General features: G+C 46.2%; 1 protein-coding gene across 4 annotated transcripts in view; it reads right to left on the bottom strand.

The window, feature by feature from the left end:
- The window catches only part of LOC132568411 (cystathionine beta-synthase-like protein), a 74,351-nt gene extending 59,910 nt beyond the window's left edge, over positions 1-14,441 (bottom strand). Inside the window, exon 1 of one of the 4 annotated variants that reach the window (XM_060234201.1) lies at positions 14,320-14,441. Coding sequence is in view for 2 of the 4 variants with exons in the window: in XM_060234200.1 (XP_060090183.1) it covers positions 14,109-14,117 (9 nt within the window). In the remaining 2 variants the exon portion in view is untranslated. Of the gene's footprint in view, positions 1-14,108 lie in introns of all 4 variants that reach the window. The other 3 variants (XM_060234203.1, XM_060234200.1, XM_060234202.1) reach the window with 3 other exon arrangements.
- Between the last annotated feature and the right edge of the window lie 1,817 nt (positions 14,442-16,258).

Here is a 16,258-nt window from a genome sequence, read left to right as displayed (position 1 = left end):
TTAAGCCAACCAAAGCTTCTTCCATTATAGACAGAAATCTGGAAGTTGCTCAGCCTCAGCTTTTAAAGGGCATTTATTACTGAATGGATTTTATTGTTCTTTGCATTTGTAATGGATCTGACCTCACATCCTTCAGAATTTCAATATCTGTACACCTGTGTTAGCTTGCAGATCATAGAGAATATTGCAAGACAGACAGTAGGTTGGAGGGGGACCCCCACTATCATTTTTCAGATGGGGTAAATAAAAGTCTAATCATAAACACTGACACAAAAAGCATAACTGTGTAGAATGACTTACATTTTATTCAGCTCCCACCTCAAAAGCATAACAAGGTTCTGAGGTACTCATTTATATAGGGTTTTTTTGTAGCAGGAATTCCTTTGCATATTAGGCCACGTACCCCTGATGTAGCCAATCCTCCAAGAGCTTACAGTGGTCTTCTTACAGGGCCTACTGTAAGCTCTTGGGTGATTGGCTACATCAGGGGTATGTGGTCTAATATGCAAAGGAGTTCTGCTACAAAAAAAAGCCCTGTATTTATACACACAGGTGTCAACAATGGAGCAACAGAACAAGAAACAACTGGTGTGGGGGGCAAAAGAGCTGTCACAACAATCAGGTTAAGTTTTTAAGGGGCTGTTTTTGCAGTGAACAAGAAGTCTTGTTCACTGCAAAACTACTACATGTTGTAGCCTCTCATGTGTGAAACAACTGGCTCTGACTGTTTAGAACCTGAAAGGTGCCTACCCAGTGAAGTCTATGGCTCCCAACCTCCAGCTGGGTGGTGGAATTAAAACTGATCTCCAGACTACATGGTTCAGTTCCCTGGAGGAAATGGCAGCTTCAAAGGGTGGACTATATAGCATCACATCCTACTGACCTCTCTCCCCTCCCCAAATTCTGTTCTCCTCAGTTCTCAAAGGAATTTCCCAAGCCAGAGCAGTCAACCCTGGTACTGACCCTATATGCAGAAGATGCCTGAGAAGTGCTGGTTCAGCTTTTTGGTTTTCCCTGCCCTCTTAGGAAGAAGACAGACCCAGCATGTCATACCAGTTGAGCAATTTGGACAAATCCAACAAACAAAGGCAGCAAACCCACCTGTAAGACCTAGCCAACATGCATTAATGGAGAAAGCAGCTTTGTGCAGTGCTCAAGCACACCTAGGGAGATGTTTCAGATTCAGATTTCATGAATGGGTTTGATACAAGTATTTTGGAGTATCCTCCCCCTTTCGGAAATTCTGGTTCTGGTCCCCCCCTTCCCCAAATTCTACATTTTTTCAGGCCTGTTATTCCCCATGGGGAGAACTAGAATGGGTGTATTTCAAGCAAATTACACCAAAATTGCAAGGAACCTAGTCCTGCCTGTGCATTATAGATCTTCCCCCACAAGATTCAAGCAAATAAAAAGGCCCAGTTCTACAGACCCATGAACAAATTGCTCCTAGTTATCCTACTTCTCTCCATTGTTTCCTATGTAGGAAAAGAGTGCATTGCATTCTCCAGGGTAAACAAGCCACTAGCCAAATGTACAAGAGCAATCACTGGCCAGAAGACTCAAAAGGCAAATAGAACCAACAAGCCAAACACAACCAATGTCAAACCAGAGAATCCAACTAGGAATGTTCTCCCCCTTCCCCAAGCACAAACCTTTCTGATATTATATAAAGTCATGTAGGTCTTTAAAGGAACTTTAAAGCATCTTGGTAGCAGATCACAGTCACTGAAGCTGGTGTAATTTGCTATAGTATTGAGGTAACATGCTCCTGACAGTTTGTCTCCAACTAGCAGTCTAGCCACAGCATTCTGCTCTAGTTGCAACTTCTGAACATTCTCCAAGGGTAGCTCCAAGAACAGCACATTGCATAGTCCATTCTAGATGTGACAAAGACATGGATCATTGTGGCTAGATCTGACTGAATTAGAAGCAAATTCAACTGATGCAACAACCAAAACTAGGTGAAAGCGCTCAAGGTAATGACAACCCCATCCAATACAGGAGAGATCTCAAATAATTGATCTGCCTTTCTACTAACCCACAGAACCTCTGTCTTGTCAAGATTCCATTTCAGCTTGTTTATCTTCAGCCAGCCCATTACTGTTGATCAAAACATCAACATCTTCCTTGGAATTAGGTGGAAAAGAAAGGCAGATCTGGGTATCACATGCATCTTAGTGACATTGCAGCCCATACCTCCTGATGACCTCTCCCAGTGGCTTTGTATAAATATTAAATAGCATTGGGGGGAGATCAAACCGTGTGGAGCACCACATGGAGCAGGAATCCCCTAACACTACCTTCTGCAACCAACCCTCTCCCCCCCCCCCCGCTTCAGATAGGTCTCAGACCATCATAACGGGGGTCCCCTTAGTCCCAGCACTGAGAGGCAGTTCATAGGATACTATGGTTAATAGTATTACATTCCTCCTGTCTAGTTCTAGTGCTCTCCCTAACATCTGCTCCCACTACCTGGGAGAGCAACATAACATGAAACATAACATTTTGATGTGATGGCATCAAACATAACATGAAACATAACATGAAAGAAAACAGGCCTGAGAGTCTCTAAATGCCAGCCCCAGATATTCTTGAATATTCCCACAAATACTCAGGACTCAGATAACTGCTATTCTGAGAATCCTGAATTCCACTCCAGATACCCAAATATATATAAAAAAATACAGATGGTATATATATATATATATATATATATATATATACACATACAGAGAGACACACAGAGAGAGAGAGAGAGCGTGCAGTGGAAACAGCTGATTGCACACCCCTGTGCAATGCTTTCTCCTCTATTAAAGTGAATGAGGCAAGCCATACAACCAAGGCTTCTGACAGCTGTGAGTGGATAGGAAGTCCGTAGTTTGATAGATTTCTTTGGAACAGTGACTTTTACTGTGTGAAGCTGGAAAACCAGACAGAATTCTGATCTCTTGGTACAACACTACTGTTTAAATAAAGAGAGCACCATTACATGCAAAGAAGTCCCAATTAAAACGATTCTGCATAAAAATGACCAAAAATACCCTCAATTCATGCATACCTATTAAACCAATTTGTCATTAAATGGTAATTTAATAAACAGATAAATATCTTAAAGTTGGAATCTCCAGCAGAGGCAGGGGTACCCATGTAGTTCTGTTGTAGCCAAAATAACAAAGAGTGGCACTTCAAAAGTGAAAAAAAAAATATTATGATGTCTAAAAAACTGGGGTCTAGCTTGTGAAAGCTTAAGCTGCAACCAATCCATCAACCTTTAGTGTGCCACAACACTGTGACATTTAGGAAACTGATCTAGGGCAGCTGTGCTATTTCTACATGCATTCAATGGTCTGTAAATCATATTACTTAACATATTACTTCAGTTACCAAAATGAAAAAAAACTGTGCAATACAGCTTTAAGAAATAATTATGTCTTTCGTACATTTAAGACTTTAAAACCTGCTACATTACTACCCTAAATGATTACTTCTTTTGTTAATATCCACAACCTTTTTCTAAGACCCTACATTCCTTGGCAGGCACACACACCCAGACCACACCCAAAGAGTCTGTTGCAATCCACAAAACAGAATTTCCTAGCAGCTAAAATAATCATATAAAACATGTACCAGCACAGCAACCTCTGCAATTCATCCAGTCCCAATTATCTGTTCTATTCATGCCAGGATTTGCTTTTTGTTGTACAGGAATCAAAGGTTATGAGAAACTTTCACTTCATACTTGTTGTATATCATTATCATAGTATTAGTAGTAGCTCTAATAATAACCATACTATAATAAAATGTACAAGGCAGACTTATTTAAGATTACAGAAATAAAAGACGATTACAAGATTGCAATCAAAACTCACTTTGACAACTGGAAACAAAAGCACTTGTATTGGCATTGTTTGAAAGATACAGAAAACAAAATTGTTAATGAAAACACCTGGAAGTGGCTCCAAAATGGGCACTTAAAGAAAGAAACAGAAGGTCTCATTCTAGCTGTACAAGAGCAGGCACCCAAAATGAATAGTATGAAACCCAGGATTCAGAAGACTAGTGATGACAGCAAATGTCAACTTTGCAAGATAACGGATGAAACAGTTGGCCACATGGTCAGCGCCTGCAGTAAAACTGCTCAAACTGACTATAAAGAACATCACAATAAAGTTGCAGCTGTGCTGCAAAGGAACCTTTGCAAGAAGCATGGCTTACCATCAGCCAGAAATTCATGAGAGCAAGAAGCACCTGAACATTCTGGACACTGTGGAAATAACACCAGCTCAGCTCCAGAAGACAGTGTTCCATGGAACAGCAAGAATCCTGTGAAGATACATCTGCAATCCCAAAGAATTTAGCTAGATCTCAAATTGCAGAACACAATCAGTCAAATATCTGACTGTGACTATTATTAACAATAATGTTCCTGTGTTCTCTGAAAAGTCAGACTGAAGATACAAGGGTGGGGTGATGTGGAAACCCTTTCCAGCACAATAGTGTTGTAGTGATGATATATCATCATCATCATTTTATTTATATCCCGCCCTCCCCGCCGAGGCAGGGTCAGGGTGGCTAACAGCACAAATCAATACATACATTGTACAGTATATTTAAACAAAACTAATTTAACAGTTAATTAAAATTCTATTAAAATTCTAAAACAATAAAATTAATATGCTGGTGCTATTATACAGATGGTGAGTTTACTTAGCAGTCTCTCTCTTTAGTCGGTGAAGGCCATTCGAAAAAGGATGGTCTTGCAGGCCCTGCGGAACTGTTCAAAGTCCCGCAGGGCCTGCATTTCTTCCGGAAGCTGGTTCCATAGGAGTGGAGCCACAGCAGAGAAGGTCAGAGCGCGGGTACTCTGTAGTTTTACCTCTTTCGGCCCGGGGATCACCGTGGATGCCCAGCCAGGGGATTCCAATGCTCCTGGGGAGGGGAAGGTACGACGGTGGGAATGGACGGAGGTGTAAGGGAAGGAGGCCGAGACAAAACAGTGCTCAGCCCCCTTCCAGTCTACTTCCCATCCCAATGGTGACAGGTAGTGGGACCAAGGAGAATTGCCCATGTCCGTCATTGGTGTTATGCAACGCCAGGTCTGTAAATAATAAGACCGAGACCCTTAGGGACTTCCTGCTCCAGCAGGACGTAGACCTGGCTTGCGTGACCGAGACCTGGGTGCAAGAGGGGGAGACGGTGGCTCTCTCCCAGATGACCCCCCCGGGATACTTGGTCTTCCACCAATTGCAGATTAGCGGGCGGGGGGAGGGGGCGCTTTTCATACGGGAGGGTTACTCCTTCCGGGCTCTCCCGGCCCCAACGATCGATGGTATTGAATGTGCTGGCCTGGCGTGGGATGTCGGAGAGGGGTTGGTGATCTGGCTGGTGTACTGTCCGCCTAACGCACTAGCCAGCGCCTTACCATCCCTGATGGAGGTGGTGTCGGGCTGGGCATTGGAGTATCCGGGGCTTATGGTCCTGGGTGACTTCAATGTCCATGCCAATGACGCGGCCTCCAATCGGGCAATGGATCTAATGTCTTCCATAGCGACACTGGGACTCTCTCAATTTGTTACAACTCCTATGCATCAGGCGGGTCACACATTAGACCTGATCTTTGCGTCCGGGATTCGGGTGAGCGATATCGCAATGGAGGCGGTGCCATGGTCGGATCACCTAGACCTCAAGGCCCGTATGGAGATGCCACCCCAACCCTGTAAGGGCAGAGAGCCTATTTTGGCTTGCCCACGGAGTCTGATGGACCCGGAACGGTTCCAAATGGCTCTTCGGGATCCCTGGCCCCCTGGCGATTTCCTTGATGCCCTGGTTGATGCCTGGCTGTCCGGGGCAATCAACGAGATCACACCTCGACGTCCTCTACGCCCTCGTTTGAGGCTGGCCCCATGGTACACCTTGGAGTTACGCTGGCTGAAACAAGGACTTAGACGACTAGAGAGGCAGTGGCGGCGCACTCGTGACGAAGCGGTGAGAACATCCTATAGATCGTTTATGAGGTCTTATGAGATGGCAGTCAAGGCTGCGAAGAAAGATTACTTCGCAGCCAGGATTGCGTCTGCAAATTCACGCCCGGCACATTTGTTTAAAATAATTGGATATTTAACCACACTGCCCCAGGGCAGGCCAAATGTTAGAGAATTAGAAATAGGCTGTGAGGCTTTTGTGGAAATTTTTTGCAGACAAAATCACGTCGCTCCGCCAGGACCTGCCCATCACATTGGATACAGTACATGAACTGGAGGCTCCGTGCCTGTCTTCTGGTTTAGTCTTGGATCATTTCGACCCACTCAGCCTGGAGGAAGTTGACGGAACCTCTCCTCTGCACGCCCAACAACTTGTGATTTGGACCCGTGCCCCTCCTGGCTAATTAAATCTTGCCCGAGGGAGCTCAGATGTCCTCTACGGGACATCATAAATAGATCCCTCCTGGAGGGGCGTTTTTCATGAAGATGAAGATTGGTAGCCATTCTTGAATTCTTGGGGGAGGTGCTTAACTTCCATGCCAGAATTAGCCCTGTTCACAAATTACAGTGAGTGCATATACAATCCATGTACAGTGTACACTTGAATTTTCTTCATACATGCATTGAATAATTCTTATGTTACATTTAATGTATGTACAGTTGAACATGTAATCGAAACTGCATATTCATCTGGATCCTGCTCCCCGGTTTCATTTGTAAAGCGAACTCACATTGGCCCATTATTGCAAATAGTTGCACACCCACACATGAAGGATGTACATCCATTCACTGTAATGTGTGAACAGCACATGGAAGCATTGGGGGCGGGACTTAGGACAGGAGTTTGCTTGCTTCCATTTTGCTTATGGCGGCACGGTGAGGAGCCTGAGCACTGAGGCTCCGAGGAGAAACAACAGAAAGAATAAAACCACCGCAAAACACTGGAACTGCCCAAACGTATAATCTGCTGAACTCACTGAGAGGCGGGTCTGGACGAGTCTGGACCAGTATTGGTGACAAGGGCGCTGAGTGAGGTGCGTTGGAGGTGCCTGAGAGCTGGAGAGCCGGAGGCTGGGGCCGCCGCAACCGCGGTCTACACTGAATGGTTGGCCGGGCGATTGGGGCGGAGAGCCGGGAAGTGTGGCCTGTGTGGAGTGGAGGCCGTTGGTGGGCGGCGAAGTACGCGGAGTCGGCTGGAGAGGGTATTGGAAGCCGGCCGGGTGGAGCGTGCGGCGAGGGACACTGCTTTGTGATTGAGGGGGAGGTTGCTGGAGGCCGGAGGCTGCGACCGCTGTAGCCGCGGACTGAGGCGAGCGGCTCGGTCGAGCAGCTGAGACAGGGAGTTGCGGAGGCAGGGAGGGAGCCATGCAGAGAGCTGCCGCGGCTGGAGCTCGAGCGGGACTGACGCTGTGCTCGGGGCTCGAGCCGTAAGAGAGAGAACGAGGAAGGCACGAAGGGGCAGAGGAGCAAGGATTAGGCTTGGAACAACAAGCTGGTGGATTTAACGCTGAGGAGACCTGCACAAGAACCGGAAGGCTGGGACGCCTGGCCCTGAAGAGGGACAGGGGCTGACCCAGCCCAGCGGTGACCGAGAAGCGGGCAGGAAAGCCACATCAAAGAAATATACATCAAAGAAATATACGATGAAAAATCTAATGAGTTGAGACCTATACAGATAACCTGGATGAGCTGTGACCTTCCCCCTGCTACCTCTGCACTACTTCTGCACATTACACCTTGATACCTCTGTACTGTACTGCCACTTTAAAGAGATCGAGACCAGCCTATGCAAAACAACTGGCCAGCAACCGAAGATCTACAGCACACTAGCACCTTCTTTTCCACACTGACACTTTAAAAAACCACTTAAGAACTGTAGCACACTATCCAGCACTTTAAGAACAGCAGCGCACCAGCACTTAAAATCTGCCTTCCTGCACTTCAAAGAGACTGAGAACATTTAATGCTAAAACCATCTAGCACTTTAAGAACTGCAGCACACCAGCACTTTAAAATCTGCCTTCCTGCACTTGAGAACACTCAATGTTAAAACCATCTAGTACTTTAAGAACCGCAGCATACCATCACTTCCAGCCTTCCAACAAACAAATTACCCGCTGCAATTAGTGACCTCACCCACTTATTATTTATGGTTATTTTGGGGTCTTAAATTGATTTAAAACTTGATTGAATGATTTTATTTAGACCTAGGGGATTATTTATCCACTAAATTGAGATAAGATAGTTGACCAATTAATTAGAATTGAGGGTGGGGGGAGGAGGCGAACTAAAATAAAATTAAAGAAAAAAAATTATAATTATTATTGTTGATTTTTTTTTCTTTCTTAATTGGTTGAGACGACTAGTAGTGGTTAGAAATTTTTAGGTAGAGTGAGCAAAAGGACAGAATACGTTTGTGTAGTTGCTGATGCGAGACAGAGACCCAGACTTCGGAAGATCTTTGGTAAATGATGTCAGGCCAGGGGATTCCAGTGCTCCTGGGGAGGGGAAGGTACAGCGGTGGGAGCAGGCAGTGTGTAAACGGAAGGAGTTCGAGACACAAGAGGGTTTGCTCCCCTTCTAGCCTGTGTCCCATCCCAAGGATGGCAAGTGGGAGGGCCAAGTGGAAACATTCGCCTCCGTCCCTGGTGATGTGCAATGCCAGGTCCATAAATAATAAAACCTCAGTCCTGCAAGAATTTTTCATCAGGCAGGACATGGACCTGGCTTGTGTGACGGAGACCTGGGTGCGGGAGGGGGAGACAGTTGCTCTCTCCCAAGTGGCCCCGCCTGGGTTCTCCGTCCTTCACCAGGCCCGGACTAGCGGGTGGGGGGGAGGGGTGGCTTTTTTCATACGGGAGGATTGCTCCTTCAGGATACTTCCGCCGCCAGAGATCAAGGGCGTGGAGTGTGTGAGCCTGGTGTGGGACGTTGGGGAGAGTTTGGCAATCTGGCTGGTGTACCGTCCGCCTAACGCACCGGCCAGTGCCCTGCTGTCCCTGATGGAGGCTGTAGCAGGCTGGGCACTGGAGCACCCTCGACTTATAGTCCTGGGTGACTTCAATGTCCATGCTGAGGACGCAGCTTCCACTCGTGCGACGGACCTAGTGCTTTCCATGGCAGCACTAGGACTTTCCCAATATGTAACAGCGCCCATGCATCAGGCTGGACACACACTAGACCTGATCTTTGCGGCGGGAGTAGTAGTGGGTCAGATATCTGCCAAGGCAGTGCCATGGTCTGACCACCAGGCCCTGAAGGCCCGTGTGGACATGCCACCCCTGTCCCGTTTAGACGGTAAGCAGATTTTAGCTCGCCCGCGTAGTCAGATGGACCCATTGCGGCTTCAAATGGCTATACAGGATCCTTGGCCCACCGGCGACTCGTTGGATGAGCTAATGGAGACCTGGAATAACCGGCTGTCCGAGGCCATCGACGAAATTGCTCCCTGACATCCTCTTCATCCTCGATCACGATCTGCTCCGTGGTATACCCCGGAGCTGTGATCAATGAAGCGACGATTAAGACGACTAGAGAGACAATGGTGCCACGCTCGTGACGAAGCTACGAGAACATCATATAGGTCATTTATGAGGACCTATGAGATGGCTATTCGGATTGCAAAGAAGGATCACTTTGCGTCCAGAATCGCATCTGCGACCTCGCGCCCAGCACAATTGTTTAGTATAATTCGGTCATTAACAGAATTGCCACAGGGCAAACAAAATAACAGAGAATTGGAAATAGGCTGTGAGGCTTTTGCGAGCTTTTTCGCAGATAAGGTCTCGTCGCTCCGACACAACTTACCCGCTATAATTAATACAGTAGATGAACTTGGGGCACCGAGCACGTCTTCTGGTCCACTTCTGGACTCCTTCGGTCCACTCAGTCTGGAGTAAGTCGACAGGATCCTTGCAGCTGTGCGCCCTACAACCTGTAGGTTAGATCCGTGCCTGTCTTGGCTTATAAAGGCTAGCCAAACGTGGCTGCGTGAACCACTACAGGACATTATCAACAGGTCCCTGATCGAAGGGATCTTTCCCACACCTCTTAAAGAGGCAGTGGTCTACCCCCTCTTAAAAAAACCATCAGCAGGCCCGGCCATATTGGCGAACTATCGGCCGGTGTCAAACCTTCCCTTTCTGGGTAAGGTCATAGAGCGGGCGGTAGGAATTCAGCTGCAGGGATTCCTGGAGGACACTTCCGCACTGGATCCATTCCAGTCCAGCTTCCGGCCAGGTCACGGAACGGAGACAGTTCTGGTCGCTCTCATAGATGACCTTATGTGACATCTGGACCAGGGCGGCTCTGCAGTGCTGTTATTAGATCTGTCAGCCGCTTTTGACACGGTTGACCATCAGCTACTGACTAGCCGCCTTGCCGATGTGGGGATTCAGGGATCTGACTTACAGTGGCTGACCTCCTTTCTCCAAGATCAGGGACAAAGGGTGGTGATAGGGGAGGAAGCATCCCAGAGGCACTCTCTTAATTGTGGGGTGCCGCAGGGAGAGGTCCTATCCCCGATGCTATTTAATATCTATATGTGCCCCCTTGCCCAGATTGTCAGGAGGTATGGACTGGGTTGCCATCAATATGCGGATGACACCCAGCTCTATCTATTGTTGGGTGGCCAGTCTGACTGTACCCTGGAAAATCTAGACCTGGCGTTACAAGCCGTGGCTTCTTGGCTCAGACTGAGTCGGCTGAAACAGAATCCGACGAAGATGGAGGTTCTCTACCTGGGTCGGGGCGGTCCGGGGAGAGAGATCCAGCTGCCGGCCCTTGACGGGATACCACTGATACTGGTCCCTAAGGTCAAGAGCTTAGGTTTGCTTCTTGAGTCCTCCCTTACAATGGAGGCTCAGGTGGCAGCCACTGTTAGATCTGCCTTCTTTCATCTTCAGCAAGCACGGCAGCTGGCCCCTTACCTGGAGCGCAACGACTTAGCGACGGTAATCCATGCTACGGTCACCTCAAGAATAGATCACTGTAATGCTCTCTACATGGGGCTACCCTTGACGCTAACCCGGAGACTACAACTAGTGCAGAACGCTGCGGCACGGCTGTTAATGGGGCTGCCGCGACGGGAGCACATTCAGCCAGTGCTGAGAGAGCTGCACTGGTTGCCTGTTGTGTTCCGAGTTTGCTTCAAGGTGTTGGTATTAACCTTTAAAGCTCTCTATGGTCAGGGACCTGCCTATCTACGGGACCGCCTTTCCCCATATATCCCCCAGAGAGCACTGCGATCAGGGACAAAAAATCTGTTGTCTGCCCCTGGCCCAAAAGAAGCCAGGCTATGTATAACAAAATCCAGGGCTTTTTCGGTGGCAGCACCAGAACTTTGGAACACCCTCCCAGAAGCTATAAGGGCCCTGCGGGATTTGTCTGCGTTCCGCAGGGCCTGTAAGACCGAATTGTTTAAACAGGCTTTTGTGGTCTAATTGAAAAAGGGCTGCCACCGGACATCCTACAGAATGCTGGCGATCATAGTCGGGAAGTCAATACCGCCTATACTAGACTGAAATAGCGCTATAGAATGGTTTTAAAGTTGATATGTAAATTATGGTTTTATATGTTTTATTGGACTGATTGTTTTTATAATGTTGTAAGCCACCCTGAGTCCGCTTGCGGAAAGGGCGGGATATAAATGGAAAGTAATAAATAAATAATAAATAATTAACAGCCCTCTAGGCTGATTCTGCCAAAATTCTATTTTATGTGTCTATGTTTGCATATCTGAGCTGTTTACTATGTATCTAGAAGTTACCCCATTCTGACTAAGTGGTCCTGTTTTACCAGCAGACCTAATACTAACAAAGCTGGGAGAACAGCAGCCCCATAGCCAGAAAATCATCAGGGAGGGGGCATGTTCCAATGTGCAACACACCCAGGCAGGTGTCATGTGACAGGACCTTCTTTCTTCTTCCTCCATGCCCTCCTGTTGCCGAGGCACATAAGCTCACCTGTGGCTGCTTCTATTCCACCTCACGTGGCCTGCTGTTGGATTGGCAGTCTGCATAGCACTGGTGCTGCTTGGGTGCTTCCTCAGGAGCTGCTGCAGTGGCACCTTCTGAGTCTCAGCAGTGGCCAGGAGCAGCCACTCCAGGCCAGCTCAGCTGCTCATGGTCCCCCAGAGACAGGAGGAGCTGCCTTTTAAGTCATGGCCAGCAAACACCCAGAACTCCATGCACCCTTGTCTGGGGCATTTCAAAGACAGCTGCACTAGGTAGAGGTACAGCTGCTGGAGCTTCTGCTAAAAAAAGGTAGTGGTAGGACTGGGGAGGGGTGACTGGGGGTTGGGTGCATGGCAAATTAGCAAGGGGGCAGCACACCATCTGCACCCACCCTAGCTATGGTCCTGGCTAACAGGTATGTGTGTGGGAAGAGAAATTCAGGGAATTCTCCCCATGCTATCTCCTACAGGATTCTATAAACCCTTAAGGGCCTGAGCAAACTACCCTCTTTCCCACCCCTTTAATATTACTTGCTCCAGAACTCTCAGTTCTCATTTGACCCTCTTCCCTGCCTTTGGCCAATTTACAAAGTCATGGATTCTTCTGTATAACTGGGGATCTCCCAGAAACGCAGAGACTCCCACCTTGTCTGTGGGTGAGTTATGCTACATGCATGATTGGTTGGGGTAGGGGCAACTTACTATTAGGCATAATAAAATTATAGCAGGGTTGCTGAATTAATATTTAATAACTGCACCAAATTAGGATTAACCATGTCTGAAAAGTGATTCTCGGTACTTCACTGCTTGTGATCATTCTTTTTCTATTCCTTCCAAAGCCTGCTTGCCCATTCATTAAAAACATATAAAACACAAAGGATGCTGCTCTGATTAGGAGGAATGCACATTAAATAGTTAATACCATTCCTTCACCAGGAAGAAAAGTTGGTCATGTTTGTACCAATTAAGAACATTATCTTCCAGTTATAATGGGGAAAGAATTCTGAACAGATCACTTTAAGAAACAGGAACCAACAAGAACCTCTGGAATTTTGCCTGACTGGAACTGTATCCCGCACCTTTTGACCTCTGATCTGTATCCATTTGGAAAAGCTATCTAGCCACTCTATCTGCAAAAGCTATCTGTAACCTGAGTTTCCACAAGATACCCAAAGCAGATCCACTTTCTAAAACCCATGCATCAACTAGGAGTGTTTCAGCAAGACAGGAACTAAAACGAGATTATTTTCACATCACAGGCTTATGCATTAAGTAATATTTAATTTATTATTTTTTGCATTTGAATATTTGTACCTTGGATGCAAAAAAACAAACAAAAACACCACAGTGGCCAAAAAAACCCACACTTTGTGTTAGTAACATTTAAGCGATGCATCATAACAGAAGGGAATTTGTACAGTAATTGGTCTGTTACATGAGTATAAAACCTGCCCTGTGAAAATGTGAATATGATTTGAAAATAGATCTCTTCCATTTTCTATCTAAAACATTTGTTTATCACATGAAAGTTCAAGGATAGCGCATTCCTATGCAACTGCCCTCAGAAGCAGGACCTGTTGGGTTCAGTGAGGTTACTCTCAGGTAAAACTGTGCAGGAATGCAGCATTAAACATTCCTTGTAAGCTGATTCAGTGGAGGTCTGTTCAGAAGTAAGTCATACTGATTTCCTGATTGACTGAATTCTTATGTATTCTTAGAAGTCAGCTACCGTGAACAAAGTGAAGCTTCCTTATGAGTAAATGCGCACAGGATAGTATCAGACGCATCCTTTATGAGCACCTTGTTAATCTGTAGCTCAGAATAGCCCTAGCAAGTGGTAGAAGCATCGCCGAATACAATAATTAGTCGGGAGATCAAATCTTTTCTTCTAAATTTTGGATGAGGGAGCGATTGGCTTTTTTTTTTTAAGGGATCTCACAAAAGTTAAAACACGTATTTGTTTCGACAGCCTTTTGACTTCCATAACCTAACGGGAAGGGGAGGGGGAGGGTCAGGTTCTGAAGACTGCAAGGAAGCGACCGACCAGAGCAAAGCCAAAAAATTTCAGCATCGCGCGGAGGCGTCCTTAACTCTAAAGCAAAAGGGAACAGATTTCCATATGTATTGCTTGTTATCACTCAATAACGCTGCGCAACATCTTGCCTCTCATTTACCTGCTGCATGATACAATCAGAAGACTCACGAGAGGGGACAGAGCCACGCCGCTCTTCCTGGGAAAATGCTTAACAAAGGAAAATCCCGAATTTATTCGCGCGGTAGGAGTTTGCAGAGCCCTCCGTCCTTCCCTACCTCTCTCCTCTTCGGGTTAAAAGCTGTCCCCTTATGAGTTCTCTCTTTAGTTTTAGTCTTTGTGCTGCTACTTACTTGGAAAAGGAGCGGAAACCCAGTTGCCTGAATGCGTGACAGGAAATGCCCCTTCGGCCAGAGCAAGTGTGCCGGTAGGTGCCTACGAGGTATTCCGTCTGTGCGACTAGCCTGTCTCAGTCCACCGTATCTTTCGGAAAGACATCAGACGTTGATTGGCTGGGGCGGGGGCGTAGGGAGACACACCCCTCCAATGAGAAGGCGCCGTGTCCGTTTAGCAGCCTACATGATGAACATAAGCAAGCGTGAGAGCTGTAGTTCTTTTCTCTGCAAACCGGATTTCCTGCTGACAGTGTTTGCAACCTTGGCTGCCTCCGGTTTGGAGTGGTAGCCGCTCCGAAGACTTCGTCGTTGTAGTAGTTTGGACGTTCCCCTCCTTTAAGAGGGGGAAAAATTCAAACCTAAGGTTTTCCTGTATAAGAAAAATGTGAATCCCGCCTTTTTACAGGGGAGTGGAAGTGTGAGAGGTGAAAGTATGCCTATAGTGGAGAGCGGTCGGATAGCAGAAACTGAGGAGAGTAAAGCAGTAGACAAGTGCATCTTTAAGACAAACTAAGTTTTATTCAGAATGTAATCTTTGGTATGCTCTTAAGCAGACTTCATCAGACAAAATGGGAATGGCAAGCAGCAATTCTTAATATAAGTGGGCAGTGAGTTGGTATGTGGAATCATGGGAATGCTTTTAGCAGATTAAAAGAATCACAAATAAGGATCTGTGTGTGTTAGTGTTAGAGCAAAGCAGGGTTAAAACAACACTGGAGGGTGATCTATGGCACTTCACACCTACTGCTGTTGTAGGTGTGAAGTGCCATAGATCTAGGTAACACATACCAACTCACTGCCTACTTATATTAAGAATTGCTGCTTGCCACTCCCATTTTGTCTGATGAAGTCTGCTTAAGAGCATACAAAAGCTTACATTCTGAATAAAACTTAGTTGGTCTTAAGGGTGCACTTGTCTACTGCTTTGTTCTATTGCTTCAAACCAACATGGCTGCTTACTGGGATCTATCTACTGAGAAGAGTAGTCATCTGTAACTGCTGTCCAGCCACACTTGTCAGCAAAAGCTATTTGTAACCTGAGTTTGTATAAATTACCCAAAGCAGATCCACTTTCTAAAGCTTATGCATCAAGGAGGGTGGGCCAGTATCAATAGCGTCCATACAGGTCTTCAGTGCAACATTACATCAAGTGGGTGCTGTTGCGATGCAGAGCAGAGGTGAGCAGGATATAAAGCTCCTTCAGAGGAATTTCTGTATTGGAAATCACTTGAAGACAGCCAGCAATAAAAGGACATGAGTAACGGATGTTTCAACTAAACTTGTAGAACAAAACAAAAAGCTTAGTTATGTGTATTTACTACCATCCCACCCTTCCTCCAAGGAACTCAGGGTCTCCCCTCTTTCTCAGAATTACCTAGGTAAAGTTGAAAGTAGGGCTGATCCAGGGTCACCCAGTAAATGTAATTGTAAACAATGATTGAAACCTCAGTCTCTTCAAGCCTAATCCAACGCTCTAGCAAACACCAGTCCTGCAATTATACCAGTAATACAATTGCCTGAACAATACTGTGTTTGGGAAACAGTGGAAGATAGAGAGGATATTGGGGGGGGGGGGGTAAATTTCTTCCAAACCTCCACAGAAAATAAGTAGAATTTAAAAAGGTAAATGTTCAAAACAAAACAATCTAGATTAATTAATTACCCTTTTGTACAATTGGCATTACTAATAACTGGTTACCACCCCACTATTTGTTTAGGATTGGGCCTGTTCATACAGGAGACTAAGACAAAGGTAAATCTAGTTGAAGGGGAAAGGAAGAGGTGATTTCTTACCTATCTTTCCCTTATGTGCACAGACATTGCCTGCTGATCTTCCAATGGATTGACCAAATAGCACCAGACATCAGGGGACATGTATTGCTCTCCTTTTTTAAAA

This window comes from Heteronotia binoei, chromosome 3 (genome assembly GCF_032191835.1).
Source record: "Heteronotia binoei isolate CCM8104 ecotype False Entrance Well chromosome 3, APGP_CSIRO_Hbin_v1, whole genome shotgun sequence".
Taxonomy (NCBI): domain Eukaryota; kingdom Metazoa; phylum Chordata; class Lepidosauria; order Squamata; family Gekkonidae; genus Heteronotia; species Heteronotia binoei.
This window is presented reverse-complemented; position numbering and strand designations above follow the sequence as displayed.